Source organism: Eriocheir sinensis, chromosome 31 (genome assembly GCF_024679095.1).
Source record: "Eriocheir sinensis breed Jianghai 21 chromosome 31, ASM2467909v1, whole genome shotgun sequence".
NCBI lineage: Eukaryota > Metazoa > Arthropoda > Malacostraca > Decapoda > Varunidae > Eriocheir > Eriocheir sinensis.
This window is the reverse complement of record NC_066539.1, coordinates 10,801,370-10,825,738: the sequence shown is the minus strand read 5'-3', so window position 1 is coordinate 10,825,738 and position 24,369 is coordinate 10,801,370. Positions and strand designations below refer to the sequence as shown.

The window sequence follows — 24,369 nt, the reverse complement described above, 5'->3', positions numbered from 1 at the left end:
GCCAGACACCACTCGCCCTCAATTTTACCTACCAGCTGCAACAGGGTGTTTGAGGCGCGTTACTGCGTCAAGACGACCGGCATGTTCGAAGGTCTAGACATCATGTCCCTCCTTCACTGCTGTTTCATTTTTATGAAGCACACACACCTCTCCATCTATATCTCCCTCTCTCTATTACTATCTCACTAATGCATGAACTTAAAAAAATTCAGGGTATGATCACATTTCAGCATGCGTATATTCCCTTTTCATTCAATCTCGATCCATATGTACAAAGTTTAATAATATTTATATAAATATAAATATAAATATATATATATATATATATATATATATATATATATATATATATATATATATATATATATATATATATATATATATATATATATATGTGTGTGTGTGTGTGTGTGTGTTCATCTAGTTTTGATCAATTGGTAGTGATACACTGGAAATGAGCCACTGTCGAGGGGTTCCATCTCAGTCAGTCAAACTTAGCTTTAAGCTCATTTATTTATTTTTTTGTTTTTGAATCAAAGAACTTATTTATCCAGATTGTTCCATTGTTCAGTATATCCTACTTCCATAAGTCTCTTGCACTCCTCTTATCCCTGTATAGCATTGTTCAAATGTTTAGGAGTGAATACTTTTGGAGCTATAATGCTTTTTTCATTTTCAATAACTAATCCATATCTTTATTGCTAAAAGTGCATGTAGATAACTGTTTAATGTAAATTAAAAGAATCATTGTAACCTGCAAAGACCTTCCATTGGTATCATATTTCAACACAGACCAAATATAGTCCAGTGCTATCTTAAGCTGACCCATTTGTCCAATTTGTCAAGGGTGTTTGTTTGAAAGTTTCCTTACTTCATACAGCCATTAAGAAAACACAAACTAACTCAGATTACCTATTACTGGAGATCTAATTAAAAGAACACAATCCCCATATCAGCTGTGTGTTGTCAGGGTTTGTGGCAGTGGTGAAAATACCAACACTAGAGTATTGATTTGTAGGATAAGAATTGGTTGCCATGTCACCCTATAACAAACAAAGCTCCGGGTCAGCTGTCACTTATTTCCCCCTTTCCTCCGTTTCAATCTTGCATGAATAAATTATAAATGCTTTTCTCTACCATGAGTAAACACTATTGAAAAAATTATATATATTTGCCACTACACTCCCATTCTGAAACAAAATTTCTGCTGCTTCTCTTCTAAAAACTTGTTACTCAAATCATTATGTTTACTCTGATGTCTCAAAAGTAATTAATTATGTCACATATCTCAAAGACTATTATGTTACTTAAGTCAGTATTTCATCTGAGCTTCCCTTTACTGCAGCTTGTACCAGACCCATTCACTAAATTTGGAACTCCATTTCAACGACCTGTATTATCCATTAGTAAATTTACTACTTGAAATAGACCCACTTCATTCATCAGTTTTGTGCCATTAGCTCCAATTCTTGCTTTTATACAGCCTTTCATCTATACTTTACAGAGTCTGCCTCAGTTCGCTTACTTGACCTAATTCACAACCTGTTGCCTCTCCCACACCAATCCTAAAGTTTGCATGCAGCTGTGTACTCTGATGAAGTGCCTGATAATGATCTTTCTTCATTGTGCTATTCACTCCAGTTTTGTTCATTACTTCTTACTGCTTAGGTTCTGAGTTTTCTACTTTGGTGTTTGTTACCAAAAGTCATTCACAACTGGAAGAAAGTAAGGGATATGCATATTGGCTACCTATTCACTGTACCAACTTGTAAAGCTCATCATTTATCACATTTTTCATTCATTAAAAAGACTACAATTATTTTTATATCTTGGCTGATAAGTAGACATTTGATTCCCCAAAATGAGCTTGATTATCACTGCTTTCAAAATTATTAAAAAAATTCTCAATCCATGGAAACAATTTATCAGTTTTATTTGTTTGTTTGTTTATTTGGTTAGATCAATTAATTGAAGTTTTTGCATGTGAAATATAACTGTGTTTGTGTATGTGTTCTATTCCACCATGGCTCTTACTAATTAATTTATGGTCATGGCCTTACGTTACAGGTCAGCTGGGCACCAAGAGGTTCTGCTCAGCACGAGACTGGGGTAATTACTGCGAGTGGGTGAGGCGGCCAGGAGACGAGAGGGAGTATCGGGCCTGTGTGTTCACCTGTTGGGGCGATGGCTGCAACTCTGCCCCAACCCAAGCCCACAGCCCTGTGATACAGCTGTTGGTGTTGGCTGCTGCTACCTTTCTCCATAGAGTGATGCTCTGAGTCCAGCACTGGATGACCAGCAGTCAACTGATTCATCAAAAGTGAAAGAAAGGGAATCTATCTGTGAGTGGTGTACGTACAGCATATCTAAGCATATATGTATATACACACACGTGTACATAAACACATAGTCTACAAGAGGCCAGATGGCCTACATGGGGCACCTCTTTTAAACCTAATACCACCTTTTCTCCCTATCCATGAACTTACCTCATCATTTTAAGGTGTCTGTATTTGCACACACCACATAACTGCCAAACCTGTGTCACTCAGTCACTCAGGTGTGAGTTCTTGCCTGTCATTTTTAAAGTTGACATTTAACTTACAGCAGTTACTAAGTGTCCTGCACTGGTCTTTCATTTCAGTACCATATTAACAATACAGGCACACATACACACATGTTTACAGTACTCGCTAAAAGTATGCGGTGTCAGGTGTGGGGAGCAACATTTTGAAAAAGAAAAAAAGTATGGTACTTGTGTGTGAAATTTAGAAACCAGGACTTATTGTGCTTCTATGATGTAGTGGTGGCCTTGAGGCTCTGGCAGCATTGGTTGCTCCTTGCCTCAGGTGCCTGAATGATGCCACAGATTTCTGTTATATTTCTTTCAGACACACCTCCATTTATCATGGTTGCACAGCTTTTTTTTATTTATTTATTCTTCACAAATTATGGCCCATAATAAGGAGTTGACAAAATAAATCATCGGCTAGATCATTTCTGTAAAGGAGGCTGGCCTTCAAAAAATGTGGAAATAAGCAAGTTTTTAAAGGTTACAAAGTTTTCCTATAGAAAGTAGCTGTCTTCTCTCGTGTGTGCAGAAGGCTCATGGGTTCATTTGTGCCAGTAATTATTTGACCTGGGAGATGAGTACTGGCTCAATGTATTGTGGTCAGACGAGGCAACCTGTACTGTGTGTATAACTGAGGAAGTGCAGTGTACTGCTGCAAGGCAGTGATTAACTTGACATGGGCTGCCTGGAACCCACATTGAAACACTCACTTATATGTGATTATGTTTTCTAGTAAGGTGATAGGAAAGCTTGTCTTTCTCAAAAATAAAAAAAATAAACATAAGAATCCAGATGTGATATGGAGTTCCTATGTGACCATCTGTCCTTAAAGCTCACAGGTACCAGAGTATCTTGGCAGGACAGTGCCCATGCTCATACTACCAAATCCCTTACCACCTGGCCGATATATATATAATATACTATTTCAAGTACAAAAAAGCTGCATTGACTGCTTTACTTCTCAAAAGTTGGGCATATAGGTCCCTTTGGATTGTCAATCATCACCCTACGAGTCCCTCCATTGTACCATTTGGATTAAATCCAGAGGTGGGCACCTGCTAATTTTTTGTTAGTCCACAATTCGCAATTCCACTAACTTTGTTGGGCATTCCGCTAATCGCTAATCCACAAATTTTCCAGCTTCGCCGGTGCGCTAATGCTAACGCTAATAAAAATAATTAGTCCACTAATAGAGTCCGCAACAGTCCACTAACCTTTTTTTTTTTGTCCACTAACCCTTTATTGGTAGTTAAAAAAATATTTTCCAATAAAGTTACCTTACAACTTATATATTTATTTATATATTTTTATATATAACAAGTTTTAAACAGCAAAATACAGAGTTAATGTAAACCGCCTCCCACGCATGCTACTGGGACAGGCCAGCTGCGGAACAGACAGTTCTAAGATATTCCTGCCCAGGCAGTCTGCCGCCTGCGTGCTGCGCAGACCAGCTGCGTATCAGACAGATCTAGAATACGATGGCCAGATTTCTGGAAGGGAAATCCAGGGTGCTTTTATAAAAAAAACATTTCCCGGGACAGTGCATGAAATCTGGGACAATTTTATTTCCGGGATGAACCATCAAAATCCGGGACTGTTCCGGAAAATCCGAGATGTCTGGCCACCCTAATCTAGAAGTTTCTCCACACTTTCAAGAATGTTCTTGAATTTCCCGGAAATTTCATTGTTGGCGGTTAAAGTTTGCGTTAGCGGACTATAATTTTGGCATTCCGCTAATTGCAAATCCACTAATTTTTCTAATTTTCTGCTAATGCTATTCCTCAAATTTTTTGTTGGTCCACTGATAGCAGATTAGCGATTAGTGGACTTAAATTGTGGAATGCCCACCTTTGATTAAATCACATTATAGTAGACAAACTTTCACGTGGGGTCGCCATTTGGTATACAAACTCATTTATCTGTCCCTAGAAGCTATCTTTTTTACCATATATAAGTTGTGCAAGTTTCATAAATGTGGAAAAAGTTGCAGTGCAACCTTAAATACAACCAAGAAGATTACAATGCAACTACCCACCTTTATGTGTGTTTGTGTGTGTGTGTGTGTGCATGTGCATTTGTATGTATTTACCTAGTTTTAATATACAGTATTAGAGTTAGTCTCATGTTATACTAGCTATCACCATATCTACTTTTCTCCATCTTAGCTCTAAAGTCGATGATTTTCCTTTCCTACACTACTTCCTTATCTAATTCATTCCAGACATAAATACTGCTGTTTGGAAAACTAAATTTCTTAGCATTATCACAACATTTATTCTTTTACATGTTTCCATGACCTCTTGTTCTTCCAGTATCTCTAGTCAAGATCCTTCCAGTCCACTTCTATCCCTTTACATCCTTCATCATCATTAAATCTCATCTCTCATTTATGTCTTACAACTTTCTTCATATGACAGCCATGCTAAGCTTGCCACCTACATATTTAGGTGTAACTCTTTGTATCCTTTCAAGCTTCCTTTTGTTTTTTGTTTTTTTCATGTTCAGTGATCAGATAACAAGTGCACACACCAAGCTTAATCCTAGCATTAGCATTATTAATTCCCTTGACATATCCTCTTCAATATAATTAAAGATCATTGTTTTAGTAATCTGTTCAACATACATCATTAACCAAAACATAGAACATGATCAAAACCTATGCTTACCCTTGAGGCATTCCACCTGTTGCTCTTCCATGTAAAAGATGACTCAAAACCATTTTCATCTCATCCCTCCATAGATTCTTCTACCCAACTTGATATATCCTCTGTGTGTATATATGTGTGTGTGTGTATGAAAATATATTTTTTACATGGTATATAAATTCAACGTCTTTGGAGAGATGTTCCATTTAGAAGAAAAAAAATACTTGTAGAAAACAACATTCATTGAAACTAGTAATTAGGGAATGATGTTATATTATCCTGTAAGCATGCAAGCTGTTAGGTAACATTAAAAAGTTGGTAACTCATTGCCTTGTTGATACATTTAAATTATGTACTAATAAAGATGAAGTTCTTGAGTTGTTTTGTGTCAAGCCAGATTTTGTCCTTTCCATAAGTTGAAATTAAGATTAACCTCACAATAAATAGGACTTTAATTACTAAAGAATATCTCTGCATGCAAGCATACTTACCTTGCTTTCAGTCAACGTCACTTTGGGTAAAGCGAGCAAAGCTTTCTTCTCCGCCACAGTCATACAAAATTATTTGAATGAAATATTGTAGTACTTTCGCGAACAACCCTTTCATAGAAGGAAATGAGGCATTGCATTCCCATCTAAACACCGAGCGATAAGTTTAATGTCTCCACCCACTAAAATTCAGCAGTCACTTATATGTCTCCTCGATCTGGAGCATCACTGCACAAGACATTACTTTTTTTTAGTGGCTCATCCCTATGCTGTCCAGAATGCATCTTCATTCATTCATCATTTTCACAGATTTATACTACACACGACAAAATGGGTTACAACCAAGTACTAACCCCTACCAGTAGTGTATAACCCCCCTCATCCCCTCCACCTGCTACTGGGGGTGTCACCCCCTTACATTTTAGGGTGAAGAAAAATCGCAGAAACGAGTATTTTGCAACAGCAACAGTACTAATGGGAAAAATTACTTAAAAAATCGGAAGAAAGTCAATTATGTCCGTAGTCCTCATCTGGCGGTAAACAGTAACCAGGGAGACGACAGCACGGCGGTGTGGACCCACTGCCTGACTAGCTCCTAAAACACTGCCGAAGACAGCACGGCGTGGCCTGACCAGCCCTCCGGACACGGGGAAGTGAGCTGAGTGGTATTAGTGCCGCAGCCAAGGGACTGGCACGGGGAGAGTGGCAGTGACTGGTACGCAGGCACGGGCAGAGTGGCAGTGAGTCCAGTGACTGGTACACAAGGAACAAAGAAAAATATACTAGCACAAGTCAGTGGAACCAAAGAATGTAGAAAAAAACCACAGTGAAGTAACTAAATGTGCGTGTAAAGTATCTAAATGTGAAGAGGAACCAAGGAGGACCTGAGGAGCGATACAAAGTGGAACAGCTCAAAAGAAGAAAAAGAAGAGGATATAGATGAAAGCATTTACAATTGGTGTTTTCATATATCTGGAATGACAAGGCAAAGAAACAACATTTAAAGTTGTGAGAAGGAAAATAAACTAAATAAAATCCAGCTTCAGTGGCACGGTTGTTCTCTTTTAGTCAGAAAATTAAACTTAATCAGCAATGCCTACCTGGAATCAGATTCAGCAGCAGCTTCGGAACCCCAATAATCCAGTGGTGTTCTTCGACATCACTGTGGGGCAGACGGTAAGCATTGTGAAGTGGAAAAGGCATTTATCTAGTTTTACACCCGTCACATTGCAGAGTTTGACACCTTATGTGACATATCTTGTACTATTCATCATTCTTTGTAGCCATTTCTTATTCAAATTCTTAAATGCATGGGGGAAGGGGAAACAAATCCCCCTTCCCATTGTTAGGAGGCAATGTCATGTCTGTTTTGATCAAAATAAGGGGGCTGCAAAGGAAGGGGAAGCCCCTCTGTCAGGAGGCGATGTTAGGTTTGGTTACATTTGTACATTTAATTGTTGTCAATATGATGGTTGGCAGTTAACCCATAGACAGCAGCAGTATTTGAAGAGTAGCTCCCCCCCAAAATGAATCGTCTATATATAGTCACTGTTGACCTTAGGACCATAGTATAAATATAGTTATGCCATATAATAGATATTTCAACTATTTTTTATATATAGATTCAACTGCAATCTGAAAGTGTTGTTTTATTTCTGCCATACAAAACTGACTAACTGAATTTTGAACCGTCTATATATAGTTCCTCCACAGTCTAAGGGATAAAGTAGCGTCTCAACTCTGGTGATGGCACTTTCATACCAAGAATAAGACTATAATGCACAGAGCAAAGTGAATTGTGCTTATCAAAAATTATTAAACAAAATGTGTTGATGCATATAAGGGTACATCACATCTTAGTGGATTTTTTTTTTTTTTCGGGGGGCTCTGCATCTGGGTCAGTATATGGCTTTTACTTTCTGATTAGATAAATTTATTTGTTTTAGTTCTTTCCTAAGTTTACCATTAACTCCTTCACAGAGAATGTAAGCTATCCTATATCTTTTGACACTCTTATCATGGGAACAGGATATCACCGTTAGCCACCAATCTTACAAGGACTTCTTATTCTGAAGCACATGAGAAATCTGTCTCAGCATTGGGAAGGAGGGACATAAATTTTGACTTGGCAGGGATTCAAACCACAATCAGCAAGATGGGATGTGCTGATGATCTACTAATTCACAGCACAATTTCCTCTTACCAACTAGATGAATTTATGTGCGTTTCATTACATAAGTTTACTCTTTCACCATAGGAAAAAAATATCATCACTAGCCACTAGTCTGATGCGGACCTCTGGTTATTTTGAAACACGTGAAATTTATTTAATTCTGGATATAAATTTGGCCATGCTCAGGAATTGAAGTTCAACCAGTGTGAAGGAAAACAAACACAAGTGGACAATGAATGTATTCTTCAGCTAAGTGGGATTTTTGGATGTGTCACTGTAATTGCATGTTTTAAAAAAAATACTAACTTTGATTTCACAAGGACCTCATTAACCTTTTTTTTTTATCCACATGTTTTTATCTTAATTTTTCAGTTACATCCTTGAACTCCTGATTTTCCTTTTGTAGTTTTCTATTGCCTCATTTACAAACTTTCTTTCCTTTAATGCCTGAATATCACAACTTCATCACTACTTGCATCAGTTCCTTTTTTGTTTTGTGTGTGTGATATATCTATTTTCTTCCAGGAGATTGGCCGAATGATAATGGAATTGTACTCTGATGTTTGCCCCAAGACGAGTGAAAATTTTCGCCAGTTTTGCACAGGAGAATATCGCAAAGATGGTGTTCCTATTGGATACAAAGGTGCAAGCTTCCATAGAGTCATAAAGGACTTCATGATCCAGGGAGGTGACTTTGTGAGGGTAAGTATTTTATGACATGAGTTCCAGATTTGTGCACTGTAAATTTCCATAGACTTCTGGAAATTTTGAGTAAACAATAAAAAGGGACTATATATGCATATTTTTAAAATACTCCCATTGTTTTCCATGCATGTCATAGCTCTATACTGTCAAAGATTACCTATAGGAAAATGCAGGAGCTACAAAATGGCTTTCATTCATCAGTACCACACCCCTTCATTACTTTAATACGTAGTTAAAACAGTTTACAGAAAATTATCTCTTTATCTCCCTGCTCCCTTTATGAAATAATGACTTCTGTTTGTAAAAGCAGCCAAAGAGAAACACAACTATGTAGTATTAGACCGGAGCCAGAATTAAATTTGAAGCAAATATTTGTTGTAACACCTATAATTCTCACAGAAAACATGAGTAAGAGCCAAACTGATGAGGAGTTTGCTGCTTAACCCATAGGCTTCGGCTATGGGAAAGCCGAGAAGTGGCCAAGAAACAGCAATATTACACTGCATTTTGAGACTAAGAAAAGAGCATGGAACGTATATCAGCGTACTCCTCTCAAAACCATAAAGCCGTAAAAAATATTTACTTATACTCAAACTCCATTATTTTTGGGTGGTGTTTGTTACAAAATAAACAGTCTCATGACACGCGGCATCTAGCCGAGAGTCGCTTTTTGTCTACTTTAGAGAATTTGACAAGTGATTACTGTATGGATAGCTAATTCAGTCTGCCATGACCTTACAGCACCACCTATGACAAATAAGCCCACCTCGAGATCAATCACCCAACACAATGACTCTGGGAATGCATGGTGGGCTGCTCTATGCCGCCACCACCTACAGCTAGCTCGAATTAGGCGTTTTGAGCCGAGCCCCAAACGGGGTACGCCGTTTCAGCAGACCGACTCACGGGAGCCCAAAAATGGGTCTGCCAACACTGCCGGGTTAAGGGGCTCTCACACATTCCCGGTCCCGGTCCCAATCGTCCCCGATGACTCCCGATAAGCCGGTCGACCAGCTGTAAGATCAGGGATTGTCGGCGGCAGACCACCGGTCTACCGCCAGTCGACCCTGAGGACCGTAGACACAGCCGACCACCGCCAGTCAACTTTAAAATTTTCAAAGATATCGGCGATGTGCCCGGTCGACTGGCGGTGTCGAAAAATATCAACCGCCAACAACCTATGGCAGACCGGCGGTAGACCACAAGTGAACACCTGTGTCTGGCCTGGGGATTAGCAAGGGAGGAAGGAGGAAAACGAGGAGGAACAGGTAGGAGCGAGGGATGAACAGAGAGAAGGCCGTACCTTAAGGTAGCCTCCTCGACTATAGAAGCTCTTCGGCCAATTTCTCATACCATAAACTTCGAGGGGCCCTCTCCGTAAGCGAAGGAAAGGAGTTGGCGGTCAGGCCCCGATCGGCTTATTGGGAGTCATCGGGGACAATCGGGACTGGGACCGGGAATGTGTGAGAGCCCCTTTACACAGACATACAAGTAACTAGTACCTTAAAATGCATACTTGCAAGGTGAAAACTCAAACCTTCATATGTGTGCTAACCAAAAGTTATAGACAAGTTCCAGAAGTCATCTCAAGAGTCAATGCTGTTCCATAGTGGGCTGACAAATATACATGGCATTGAACTCAAGACCAACTATATGGTCTGTAATGAATTTTTGTTATATTTAGTGCATCATTCTGGTAATTGGAAACTTAATGACTTATTTCACTGAGGCAAAGGGAGACAAAAATAGTTGCCCAGGAGTTAATGCAGATAGACTTAATAATGAAAGTTGGAAATTGAGACCCATTCAGTGAAAGACAAAACATTAATTATATTCTTATCCATTTGTAACACATGTTCAAGGTAGATTGTCTTTTTCTACATTCACAGGGTGATGGAACAGGAACGCAGAGTATATATGGACCAAGCTTCTCAGATGAAAATTTTCTCCTAAAGCATGATGGCCCTGGGCTGCTGTCTCTGGTGAGGAAACGTATTTTTTCTTAATTTAAGAAAAATATAACCAAGAAATATGTAACCAGCTGAGTTTCTTCAGAGCTTATAAAAATGTTGTTGCATTTGGCTGTAGCTTATTCCAATGTTAATTATGATGATCACAGTTTTCCCAAATTATACTGCACAAAAGCCTTGCTTTGTGCAGTTTCCTCACTTAATACTTAATATTATTTTAATGAGCCAAGAATGTCAGTCCCTCTTGAAAGTCCTAGAGGCAGAAACATTTAGCCATGAAAGGAAAGTACACAAGTGTTGCTTAATATGCACAATAAAATGCTTCGCATTTCAGAAATGGTCATATCAAGTTTTATAGACGCTTGATACTTATCATACCATAGGCATGTAGTAGTAATACACTAAATTCATAATCATTTACCAATAAAACATTACCTTGAGTATATGTATACTACCAGACGTTGAAGAATGTTATCTCTTCTCAAGTGAAAATCATCTCTCACTTGATGATAGTAATTTATGCATCTGGATATTGAAATTTTAACTACTATTACTATCATACCCTTACTGTGGCTGACCAAAAACTTGTATTAGGTTAAAAAAAATTGACTTTGTGTTCAGCGACAAAGTTTTTTCTGTGTTATAGGAGGCAGGCCAAGGCCAAAGCAAAATAATAATGAGAGCCTTCAACGTGCTGCTCCCCTCTCAAAAAAAAAAAAAAAAAAAAACATACGAAGATGCCAAAAGAATGATCAATTGTGGTCAGAGAGATGACTTGATTCCCCTCTTGGAAGAGTTTAAGTCAAAGGAAGGATGAAAGAAGGCTGTTCCAGAGTTTATCTGTCAAAGGGATGAGTGTGAAGTTACTCTCCAACTCTTTAAGTAGGAAATTGGACAGCATAGGGATGAACTTTGCTTAAAAGTCTTGTGAAGTGAGACTATGGGATGGCTGGAAGTATGCAGTTAGCAAGTTTATGGGTGAAAATAGGGATTTCTGTATAAGTGTTGCTTCTAAGATGTTATTTTTTAATTTTTTTTTTTTTTCCAGGCCAACAGTGGAAAGGACACCAATGGCTGCCAGTTCTTCATTACATGTGCCAAATGTGATTTTCTGGATGGGAAGCATGTGGTATTTGGTCGGGTTATAGAGGGGTTGCTGGTGATGCGCAAGATTGAGAATGTTCCTACTGGACCCAACAACAAACCCAAGATCCCTGTTGTTATATCACAGTGTGGACAAATGTGAAAAAAAAAAAAAAAACTAACATGAAAAAAAAAAAAAAACTCCATTACTTTATTTTACTACAGATGATGATAAAGATTAAAGGAGAATGTACTCTAGTGAGAAATCAGAAGGGAATTTGATAGTGTGCATTAAGTTTGAGTAATAGAAATCCTCAGTACATGAATTTGGCTCAAATCTGTGTTAAAATAATGAACGTTACATTTAAGATGACAAGATCATTTCTGTCAATATGCTTTTGATATTGACAAAAGTCCCTGTCTTCAATACCAGAATTTTTTTAAGGCTTCAAGTGAAATTCTTCATCATAAGAGTTGAATATAAAAACAATAAATCACTTGTACAATTATTTTTTCACCTTGTATAAATTTTACTGTATTTTCTGTTAAGCATACTGAGACTATGATCATTTTGAATACATGAAAGGGACAAGTATAGTAGGGGGCTCCTGGTAGGTGAGTCTCTTGCTTGCTTCTCGGTTGCTTGGGCGTGGTGGGGGTTCTAAACCTATCCCGTGGGGGGGGGGAAAGGTGGGCCCTTTCCTGACACCCCTCCCCCGTTGTTTGGCCTCCCTGAAAAAATTGGGTATCTATATCTCTACCAGCCGTCTGGGGGTTGCTGCACATGCACCCTCCTTTGGGGTATATAAAAAAAACAAGGATAGTGTAAATTATATACAGTTGTGTAGGTGGTGGGTATGGCAGACACCTCTTATTCCTGGGTTGCATCATTATTGCTTTGCCTCCTCATGCAGTGCCTCAAAAAAAGCATCACCAGAACGTCCACACAGCGAGAATTACTGCATCAAGTGGCAAAAACAAGGGCTATCAATTTCTCGTGTATAGTCATATATTTCGTGACACGCAGAGGTTGTGTGGATGTATGGGAAAGTGCAAATCTGGCAAAGTAGGTAGGCTATACGTAATTAAAAATCGGGAATACACCAAGGACACAGGTATGCAGGTATACAACAAAGAAGGGAGAAATTAACCTGCCATCCCAACCCCCAGGCAATACATAGTGTGAGTGTACAACTTAAGCATGGAACTAAAAAGGTATAATGTTACATACAAAAAAAGTAGATTAAACCACAAAACTAGAATGGAAAATAACTCGTTTTGTTAATATTGTTCTTCCCTGGTATACGAGCTCATATAATTATTGTGCTTATAAAGATGGCGCCACTATAAACTCGCCTGTGCCAGAACGGGCTGGGCCGTCCATCAGGCCCCACCGGGAAGATGCCTACCGGCGCAATAGGCAGCGACGTAAAAAGAAAGAAAAAAAATCTGCTTGGCATCCCTGCACGCAAGCATTGATGCCCTTTTGAGGACCTATATGTGATAATCTTTACTACCAACTATAGAATATATTAAATACTTTTGGGATGCCTTTTGATACTGATTTAGTGTGATGGGAATTCCAATCCCACGTCAAATCTAACACGAAGTACACCAATAAGGTCGGAGAGAGTCGCTTCATCCATACAAGTGAAGTGGAAAGTGCGGCTCTTTGTTAACGTGGCACAACAGTTTGATCTTATAATGCTTCTCAGGTTCGATTACCATCCTAAAGATCGGTGGCAAGTTGGCAACCCTGCTGACGCGAAGCAGTGCAGTGTTGCCAGGTCTACAGAAATATCGGTATTTCTACAGATCTTCAGAAACCTATGCAGAAAAAAATTAAATATGGGTTAAATCTACAGAAATCTCGACTTAATAATTTTGAGCGCTGCCTACTATCTTTTTACTAAAGTGAAGCTGCTGCCCAACTAATGAAAATATTTCCTTTGTGTGACGCTACATTTCAAAATTCGGAAGCATTAGAGTGATATTAGACCATGTAGTCGTAAGGAGTAATGAAATGTACAGCATAGCCTATATCACTATATAATTGTTCCACTCATGTTAGCTTTCCCCTTATTGATGAAACAATACAAAGACTACTGATACTGAATGTCTTATACGTAGAGAAGCACTAACTTAGATCTTCAGGAATTATTTATACAAAACAAATTAAAGATCTACAGAAATTTCTTGCATCTCCGGATAATGAAGGACCGGCGTTGCGAGAAATAACTCCTTGCAGTAATAAGTCGCTCTGCTGTCCACTATGCATGCGCCCAGGGGAATAAACAGCAGGAAAACACATTAATTTGCCTGGTTTTGTCCTAGTTTTGTCCATTTATGATCATTATGATGATTGATATTGCCCACAAGACAAGACCAACAGACCAAACAAGCAATAACTGAGTACGTACGTCAACGCGGGGTAATTCTTTCTATAAAACCTCCCCTATTCATTCGCCATAATGCCTTCTCTTGATTAAAAGTGTTGCTCTGATGTTTGTGCCGTGTATTAGATCCGAAACAGGACAAGTAAACGTTGGCGGTGAGTAAAATATAGAAAAAACAAGCAAAGATGAACCTCCCTCTGCGAGCTAATTTGCGCCTGAGAGATGATTCCTACAAGAAGCGGCGCCTGGCAACACTGAGGAAGAAGAAGAGGAAGGAGGAAGAGGACGAGTGGATTTGCGTGCGTGTTTGTGTTACTTTTCTTCCCTCTACCGTGTTTATTAGTGCCGGAATAACTCCTTTGTGCCGTCCACGATGAGCGAAGACAACACAGAAATCAAAGGTATAAAAATGGAGGCTGGGAACGGTGTGGGAGGAAGGTGAGGGTGAGGGAGGGAGGTGCCTGTGCTGTGATGGGCGTCCCTGTTTGTGTGTGTGTGTGTGTGTACTTGTGTCGTGTGCGTGTATGTGTGTGCGTGCGTGCGTGAGTGTGTGTACTTATTTGTATGTGTGCGTACGTGTGTGTACTTATTTGTGTGTGTGTTCCTGTTTATTGTGTGTATTAACCTGTTTTTTATTTACTTATTCACACAAACGTAAGCTCGGTTAGTCCTGTCTCCTTGTTTATATTTATCCAACCTTTCCTTCATTCGTGTGCGTATGTGTTCCTAGGTGCTGTATACAGGGCCTCAGCTATATTTGTGTGGTTTTGTCTCCATATCTTTTAATTACTTTACTAACTCCATATACAAGTGCCTTCTCAATTCTTGTATGGAGTATGCATCTCATGTGGGGGGGCTCCACACACACAGACCTTTTGAACATAGTATTGTCTAAAAGCTTTTTATCTAAACTGCTCCATTTCTCATACTGACAGTCCTATAGATTTAGCAATAAAATCCATGGGATTTACCTATGATCTACATAAATCCTGTTGCCCACCTCCATATTCATGTGTGTTCCTCTTAAATTCAGCTGTAAAGTTTTATTTTCTAGGAATATTTTCATGTTAACTGCTCTTCTGAGCTCGCTAACTGCATTTCTCCACCTTTTTGTGGCCTCGTTGCGCAAGAAAGTCTACTTTAGTCCACTCCTGGGCTATCTAAACCCAGAATGCAGTAGTTACCCAGCATCTTCACTCTTTCATCCCTGTTACTGGCAAACTCTGGAACAGCCTTCCTTCATGTGTATTCCCTCTTTCCTATGACTGAATGCTTTCAAGTGGGAGTATTGAGACACCTCAATAACTGCTTTAGAATGCTCAAGTACAATCTCCTTTTTCTCTTCTTAAGAGCAGTTGTTGCCCATCTTCTATCTTTTCTTTCTCCCTGTGAAAAGTTTGTGTCAATATGTGGCTATCATCCTTTCCTTCACGTCTGTTGCAGTGAAATAATGATGCCAGAAGCATTGTGGAAGCGTCTTCCTTCCAGACATGGGGTGATTACTTATGTAATCGATTACCATTACCCTACTTCATATTTTCACAATAATGATTACGACTACAATAAAATTAGGTGTAATCAATTACGATTACATGATGTATTAATTGTGATGGTAAATCTTAGGAATAACGGCTCCTAGCGGGTGCGCGCTTAGGGCAGGGTGTGGTGGTAATTACAACATCTCTAGCACGTATGAGTTTTGACAAGCGGACAGGCGTGTTTATGTCACAAGGGGTGTATTTTTCCACGCTGGCCTCATGATTTCTTCTAAGTCGATGGGCAATGAGACTGCAAGCTTCAGGGTGAAGAAAGGGAAGAGCCCGCGCGAAAAAATACACCCCTTGTGACATAAACACGCCTGTCTGCTTGTCAAAACCCTGTCGAATGTGCTAGAAAGTTGTAATTACCACCACACCATGCCTTAAACGTGCACCCGCTAGGAGCCGCTATTCCTAAGATTTACCATCGTGATTACAATCATGATTACAGGAAGGACTGAATGGTGAACTTGCACATTTTATACACATGTACCATACTAAATATTTAATTGGTTGAATTACTACAGATGTTTAGAGTACATTCTTGTACAAAAAAACATTAACTAAAACTTTGCTAATGTAATCGCAAAAGTAATCACGATTATGATCACATTTTTAATGTATTCGATTACAATTACTTAAAAAAAGGGCAATCACTTACAATTACAATTACTTGAAAAACTGTAATCGATTATGATTACCCCATTTCTGCTTCCTTCCTCCACCTTTCTACACCTTGTTTACCTTTTTCTTGAAATTCGTTCACTCTCTTACTGACATAAGGCATTGCTCAGATCTTTGTGATAGCAAATCAATGATATTAGCAAGGAAATATATCCAAACAAAGTAGGGAATGAAGAACCTGGCAGAACATAACATACATGTAAAGGAAGTTCACTGTCTGCTCCTCAACCTCCAACCTAGTGTTGCCAAGCCTTAAACGTGTCATATTTGGTGTGACTTAGAAATGAACACAAAAAAAGGGAAAAAAAAATCATACCTAAAATAAATGCAGCATTCATCACAGCATATGAAAAGGGGCGTGGCATTTACTTTTCAAACGTGGTCATACACATTGCAGCTTTGGGCACAAGACTCACAATGCTTTAGTAATAATACATGAGCATTTTAAAAAAATGGCAAAATATTCACTTGAACAATGGGATTTCCCCTTAATTTTTCTTCCAATCTACTTCTATAATACTAATTTACTCTGCACTCCCCTACTGTCTGACAACTCTAGGCACAAAGTCTAAGATTATAATTTATTTCCTTGCCACAAACACAGAATTAAATATATAAAAAAAGTTCAACAAATAATAAAAGTTTGGCTGTGATAAACGTACACAAAAATGCTTCACTACTCCTACAGGTACCTACACATTTTCTTGGTTTATAATCAGTTGATTTTTTTCATGGTACAAGAAAATACTGTTGTATAGCATAAATTAAGTACTCTCTGAAGCAAAATGTTGTTTGTGTCAGCACTCACTTTGCCTTTTCTTTTCCAGGAGAAGCTGAGGTGGACCTAATGGAGGAGCTGCTTGACTCTGCAGAGAATTTTGATGACGAGCTCAATGATGTTGCTGATGATAAATCCAGTAAGTGTTGAAGTGCACACATAATTCTTTTGGAGTACAGGGTTTTCTCTTGGTGAAAGTATCATTTTATGTTCCTTAGAAAACACACAATAAATGTCACTTGAGTATTCTCCTATGGTAAAAGCAGCTATAGGCCCAGGGTGAGCCAAGAGGCATGTTAGGTGTGAGTTTAACTTTCTGAACACCCCACCACCATATGTAAATGTATTGCAATATGGTTGCAACTTTACACCATGGTAGCAGATGAGTAGTATCACATCCCACATCCTTTAATAGATTTATGTTAAATATTCATCGTTAAATATCCATACCAGCCAGAGACAACTTGAGATGGGAAAAGTAAAAAACTCATGCCTCATGGTGACTCAGCATTGCGAATATAATAGGTATATTATAATAGGTTGGAATATAATTGGTGATAAAAGCAAGCAATGGAGTGGTGGTTATTACAGAGAGTTAGATCAAAGTGGAATTATGTGATCATGAGTCAGGAGGATGAACAACTAAATTCACATTGTTTTTATCTTGGTACACTTAACAGTTAGTGCTACTTGATAATGTGTTGTGTTGTCTTGCAATACTCTTACCACTTAATACTATTTAGTGAAGAATGTTATTAATTATTTTTTCATTGATTTAGATAAACGACGAAAAAAAGCTGGAGAAACAAAGGATGCTGCAGCAAAATTGAAAAAAGAAGAACTAAAGGAGGCATCAGTCAAGAGAGCAAAGCTAAAGGAGAAGCAGGAAGCTCTTCGGATGAAAAGGGAGAATAAAAAGAAGGCAAAACCTGTCAAGAAGGAGATTGAGGGTGGTTAGTATTTCCTTTTTGTTGTTCATCCATGCTTACTGTTATCATGCTCCATAAGAGTGTGGCATTTCAGAGGTCATAATAAAGAAAGTCTTTTTTATGCTTCTTCGTGTACATCAAGCTTGCATAGTTTTCCTGTGTCTCATTTATTTTTGTCTTACACACTTCTATGCTGGATCTTGTTTATCGTTAATAATTAAGTTCTCCTTTCAATATACAATGTTAAAACAGTGGCAAGTGAAATTACCTTGGCTGTATTGCCAGGAGACCTTCCTCCCCAACCCCCAGCACAATGGCATTCACGGTATGAAGGACAAAGGGGAAGTTGTGGGGCTACAGTCCAGTGTGGTGGTATGCATGCAGTGCAGTGCAGAGGTTACTATGGGGCCTCACATGCTAGGGATTAATTAAAAAAAAAAAGACTTACATACCTTTGTGCAGCTAAGTGTAGCGAGAGAAACCGATGTAATGGATTGTGGTAGAACAAGAATAGGAGATAAATAAACCTTTTTATTTTTTTCCAGAAGAAGGAGACAAAGCAGCAGAGGGTGATGGAGACATGGAGTTTGACACACGAAGTGAAGCTTCTTCTGATCACCAACTTTCTGATGATGAGCCCTCCATGAGTGATGCCTCCAGGACATCCTCCATCTCAAGGGAATCATCAGGTCAGTGGTGGCATCCTTTTCTCATTTTCTTCCCCTGTTTATCTTCTCTTCAAAAGAAAAAGTGGGTACTCCTAAATTCTCTTTATATATATATATATATATATATATATATATATATATATATATATATATATATATATATATATATATATATATATATATATATATATATATATATATATATATATATATATATATATATATATATATATATATATATATATATATATATATATATATATATATATATATATATATATATATATGGTAATGTACAAATTTTTTTTTATAGTCATTTATTTGACTAATTCTATTCTCACTTGTTAAAAGATTATTACTTAGGCCTTTTCCCAACTATATTCAAATTACATAATTTGGTTTAATGATTATTTTTTTATAATTTCTCAATTCCTGACTTTAATTCACACTAACAAGGCATTCTACTGTTACTGTCAAATGCTTAATAGTACAATAGGATCTCTTGTTTTGCGGACCTAAAGTTGGGCTGGGGAGAGTACTTGCACACATGATAGGTTAAATGATGTATTTTGTAGACTAAAACAGTATAGTACCATCACATTTGTAGGTCGAGTTGTTGGACTCAGGAATTGTTTTCAAATGCAATTAGTTTAAAGATGCATGTTGTAGAAGGAATGTATTTTTGTCTCGGTAATAAATCATTTTTCCCTTGCAGTTGAGAAAGAGGAGATAGAAGAGAAGGAAGAGATCAGAAACAGAAAACGCAGTGCATCTGAGGCCTCCCTTAAAAGTGTTGAGGACCATCGTAAGTGTTGTAGCAGTTCATATATATACAGATTTTCTTTTCATAAGTGCTAATGCTTATATGCACATGGGTACAGCAAGATATAAGGAGACCTCAAAAAGCCAATCAGTCTATACATGCTAGCTCCTGAGACTTAGTTACTCAGCATCTGCCCTGCCTATTTATCTGTCTATATCTCCAACACCCTGTTCCCTAGCAGGAGATTTCCCAAGCAATATATATGATCTGACTGGTATGGTGCTTGTTGTTAAGGGTCATGTGGGAAGCAGCAAGTAATGTTGGTGTATGGAAATCAACAGCTGACTTCCAAGTTTGTTCTTTGAGGAATATTTGAACAGAGGAGGAAACTTTGCTGAGTGTTGGTTACTTAATAACATAAGGCAGGCCTGTTGCTTGGGCTTACTAGTGAGAAACTGCACATGTTGGGCAGATGTGTGGCTGGCTGATCAGAAATCTTTTTGGCAAGAGAATTGGAACTCTTTCTTGTCTTGTATTTCATGGAGGTGAGTAAGCGCTAGCACTGCAATCATCAATTGTAAATGATTGTCTTATACTTGATAAGCCAGGGTACAAATGGAATGGGGATTGCTTTGTGCAGACTCCAGCCACTCAGGGCAGCCAGCAGTCAACTGACAACTGAAATAGGGACTTGCTGGTGGTTGCCAGTTATTATTATACCAGTGGAAAACTTAATTTACTTCTATGTAAAACAACAAAATATGAGTAAGACATGATGAAGCTATACTGTGACTCATGAATGCTATTTTATTTCTCTGAATGGTCATTAATCGTTCTAGTTTTGATAGACAGCATCATTTTCCCTTTTACCAATTTAAGACTAAGAGGATGTTAATCAGACAGTCGCTACTGATTTATCTCCATCCTTGAACAGTGGAATAGCATTCATATGCCATTATTCATGTCATGGACACTATTCTGGTGTTGAGAAACTTCCTAAAAATGTTGGCTAGGGGTTAGGAAATAAATATCTTAAGTAATGTCATTGTTGAAAAGTGAATTCCGAGATTATCTTATTTTTGTGGTAATACCACATTCATACCACTTAATTTTAAAAGAAAAATAAATACATTAGGAGTAAGAAAAATCAGGAAGCTGTTATTTTGTTATAAATTACATTTTGTACCAATTACTCTGATGTATAAAATTATTGTCCTCTGATTTTTCTTCTACATTTGATAAAACCTTTGATTACAGCCATGAAGAATGTAAAAGAACATCCTATAAAGAAGAAATATGACTACATTACAAAAATAAACTACATGTTCCGTGATGCCAGATTCTTCCTCATGAAATCAAACAATGCTGACAACATCTCTCTCTCCAAGACAAAAGGGGTGTGGTCCACTCCTCCACAGAATGAAGCTAAGCTAAATCAAGCCTTCAGGGAAGCCAGAAATGTAATTCTGATATTTTCCATCAAAGAAAGTGGACGATTTTGTGGTGAGTATCAGAAAATCCTGTTCACTTAATATATTTTAACCCATAAAGGACGGGCTAGATAGAGGGGGATTGCTGATTGCAGAGCGTGTGCCGTGTTGAAAATTTTGGCGAAATAGGTGTTCTTCAGTAATGCCCTGTGTGGCAATTTCAGACTAAAACACTATAGCCCATCGTGGTGAAATCTTTCAACTACATGATGAAAGAAACTAGAAATCCTTCGGTTGCAGCACGGTGGAGATATGATATTGGGAATTACAAAACCTGACGGGACAGCGGATGACAGGAATTCCCGCACCCCGCCTTTCTCCGACCAAGCTGGAATTCCTACCACCTGTCCTTTATGGGTTAAGACTTTCAGCTTATATGAAGGGTTAACAAATGTAATGTAACCTATATTATATGAGGATTTACTGTATATACTTGTATAAAGGTAAAATTTTTAGCTTACTGTAAGAGGATGCCTTGGAACTAATACAAAATTACATTTCTACTTCTACACAAGTACACACACTGTGTGAACATTGGGCTTTCCCATACAGAAAAAAGGTTAAAACTATATAACCAAAAGTTTATAACATACCATGAAGTTTACATGTCTTTTTAATGTACCATGCTTCGCTTCACCCTTTTTGCAATGTCTTCATGTTTGCAGTCTCCTTTTTGTGTTTATTAACTGACTATTGCATGAGATTTAATATGATATTTTATATTTATATATGTGTGTGTGTGTGTGTGTGTGTGTGTGTGTGTGTGTGTGTATATATATCTATATATATATATATATATATATATATATATATATATATATATATATATATATATATATATATATAGATATATATATATATATATATATATATATATATATATATATATATATATATATATATATATATATATATATATATATATATATATATAATAATTTATAGGGTACTTTATTATTCTATAACAATCTTACGCCAACAGGATTTGCACGACTCGCCGGGGAATCACGAAGAGATTTGCCCCCGGTCACCTGGGTCTTGCCACCGGGGCTTTCTGCACGGGCTCTTGGTGGAATATTTGAGCTTGATTGGGTATCCAGGTAGTTATATTTTAGTTTTTCCTTTTTTGTATTGAAGAAATCTATTCTGATGGGGTTAATTATATCAGAGGGGAAAAAATCAATTTTATGTTTTCTAATATTTTGGTCAAAAGATTTGCAAAATATCAGGAAAACAAACAAACAAAATAACTTCTGTAAAAAATTCAAAAGAGAAATGAGAGGGCAGGAAGAGTGACACTTGCAGGGTAAAGGGAAGCAATTGATCCTTGTGAAAAAGAATGAGGAGATAGAGGCACGGAAGCAGCAATTTGAATCTTTAATGAATAAGAAAGAGCATGAAAAGGAGAGCAGAAGTGTAGTTTTTTTTTTTTTATTTTTTTTTTTTATGCTTTTCTCTAAGCACATGTTCAAACTATTATGTTAAGCCACTTGCAAGAATTTTTCTGCTTATCATTTATTTTTTCTCTTCTTTAAGATCATAACTCAAAACTTACTTGAAATTGTTTATATGCGGCCAAAGAAAGTTGTCATTGTCATTTTACATTAAATGAATGTAATTTAGGCAGATGAGAATGAAAAAAATAGCTTAATAGTCTGAAATCATATTCTTTGGACTGTAATAAACTGTGTACATTTCAGGAGAGATTTGTCTTTCACCAAAACTCAGCACCTCTACAACCCCTGGAATGAGGGAAAACCAGTGAAGATTGGCAGAGATGGTCAGGTTTGTTCATTTGATTATTTGTAATTTCTATGGAATATTCTACATAGGCCAGAGCTAGTAAGTACTGAGGAGATGAATCAGATGTCATGGACAATTTAGTGCAATGTAGAATTATTTCAGTTAAATACATTGGTCCTTTTGTAAACACATTTGATTTAAACCTTTCAATACGGTGACGCAGACGTCGGCGTCACAGTATGGAAAGGGTTAAGAGGAAATGGAAGAGGATTAATCCTCTTCTAAACCTCTTAAACCTCTTCCATTTCCGTTTGGAAGAGAATTAAGAGGATTAAGAAGTTTAGAGGAGGATTAATCCTCTTTCATTTCCTCTTAACCCTTTCCATACTGTGACGCCCACGTCTGCGTAACGTATTGAAACGGTTAATCTCTCAAGCATGAATGTGTGAGAATGAGTACATAGGGGGCAGCACCAGTCTTTTATGTAGGCAAATGATGTTGGTTCCAACCACATCTTAGGAAGCTTTACGTAGACATCAGAAACTTTTCAAATTTATATTATTGCCAGAGGAATCAAGTTCAGTGCAGGGAAAAGTAAAGTTGTTATATTGGATAAAAAAAGATGTAACTTCCACATAAATGTTAGATTGATTTAAATATAAAGGTGAAATAAAAGCAAATGTTCTGGTAAGGTAGATAACCCAGCATAGACTTGGAACGTAGCAGAATGTTGTGAATTTAGGTTCTGATCACAGGACACATCAGGGAAGAATTGTTATGAACTGAACAGATGCTAATTGTAATTGTGAAAGGGGACCTGTTAAGAGGCATCTGCTATGTCATATACAGTGCCCTCTCTCGAGTTTCGCGGTTAGCCCAAAATTCTTACCATCTCGACTTTCGCGCATTATCACCCCGAGTTTCGTGCTGTTTTGACATGTACGGGTCACGTCTACTTACCATCAGCGTCACGCACGTTACCTTAAAAGGTAGTATCACGCTGGATGTTTTCCTCCAAACATTGTGGCTATGGCAAGAGAGAGAGAGAGAGAGAGAGACTTATTAACACGTCAACTGCGTTTGACCTTCCCCCGTCTCCTCCCTGTCGCGTTTGGTTCAACTCTGCGCAGCCTCAATACCACGCGAGCCCCCGACTCGAGAGGAGGTGTGTAGCTTCACTCTGGTTATGAGCCCCTCTTGTGAAAGGTGAGATAGAGAGGATGAAAACAAGGAGAAAGGAGAATGGTGTGGGGAGGGAGGGTCAGAAAGGAGTCAGGTCAGGGCTTTGGTCAGGACATGACCTGACTCAGGTCAGGTCATGTCCGGACTTGTCTCACACACACACACACACACACACACACAAGGGAAATGAGAATGGTGTGGGAAGGGAGGGGCAGAAAGGAGAGTTAGATCAGGGCTTTGGTTAGGATATGACCTGACTCTCCCTTCTGCCCCTCCCTCCCCCCACCCTTCTCATTTCCCTTTATGTGTGTGTCTGTGTCATGACATGATCTGACTCTTTCTTCTGCCCTTCCCCTCCAACACCTTTCTAATTTCCCCCTATGTGTGACACGCACACCCAGAAAAGTTGCCGGTTGCCCAAGCTGCCACCAACGTGGCGGGAAGAAAAAGGCCCTGTGTGACAGCTTACAGACAACCGACAACTCGCTCCCGGATGGGCGCACAGGCGTTGCCAGTAGCCACAACGGTTAGAGGAAAATGGCCAGTGTGACACCGCCTT

The 24,369-nt window shown here is 38.2% G+C and overlaps 2 protein-coding genes across 11 annotated transcripts in view; both read left to right on the top strand.

Moving 5' to 3' along the window:
* The first annotated feature begins 6,224 nt into the window (after nt 1–6,224).
* On the top strand, nt 6,225–12,136 carry LOC127005917 (peptidyl-prolyl cis-trans isomerase H-like). Its single transcript, XM_050875313.1, has 4 exons — nt 6,225–6,884; nt 8,407–8,583; nt 10,476–10,568; nt 11,605–12,136. The coding sequence occupies exons 1-4, from the start codon at nt 6,801–6,803 to the stop codon at nt 11,800–11,802; spliced, it is 552 nt and encodes a 183-aa protein (XP_050731270.1). The 5' UTR covers nt 6,225–6,800; the 3' UTR covers nt 11,803–12,136.
* A 2,134-nt stretch (nt 12,137–14,270) lies between these two features.
* The window catches only part of LOC127005915 (YTH domain-containing protein 1-like), a 53,102-nt gene continuing 43,003 nt past the window's right edge, over nt 14,271–24,369 (top strand). For 8 of the 10 annotated variants that reach the window (XR_007758977.1, XR_007758978.1, XR_007758976.1 and 5 more), the window contains exons 1-8: nt 14,271–14,436; nt 17,085–17,174; nt 17,815–17,988; nt 18,510–18,653; nt 19,348–19,437; nt 20,653–20,898; nt 21,868–21,985; nt 22,586–22,670. Coding sequence is in view for 7 of the 10 variants with exons in the window: in XM_050875308.1 (XP_050731265.1) it covers nt 14,409–14,436; nt 17,085–17,174; nt 17,815–17,988; nt 18,510–18,653; nt 19,348–19,437; nt 20,653–20,898; nt 21,868–21,985; nt 22,586–22,670 (975 nt within the window). In the remaining 3 variants the exon portion in view is untranslated. Of the gene's footprint in view, nt 14,437–16,795; nt 16,946–17,084; nt 17,175–17,814; nt 17,989–18,509; nt 18,654–19,347; nt 19,438–20,652; nt 20,899–21,867; nt 21,986–22,585; nt 22,671–24,369 lie in introns of those variants that run through there. The other 2 variants (XM_050875303.1, XM_050875307.1) reach the window with 2 other exon arrangements.

What these genes read in the sequence shown, in the direction of transcription:
- LOC127005917 (XM_050875313.1), top strand. Translation starts at nt 6,801, where the DNA reads ATGCCTACCTGGAATCAGATTCAGCAGCAGCTTCGGAACCCCAATAAT. An exon ending in AGGGAGGTGACTTTGTGAGG is followed by an intron (nt 8,584 to 10,475) that starts GTAAGTATTTTA and finishes CTACATTCACAG; the next exon opens with GGTGATGGAACAGGAACGCA. An exon ending in GCCCTGGGCTGCTGTCTCTG is followed by an intron (nt 10,569 to 11,604) that starts GTGAGGAAACGT and finishes TTTTTTTTCCAG; the next exon opens with GCCAACAGTGGAAAGGACAC.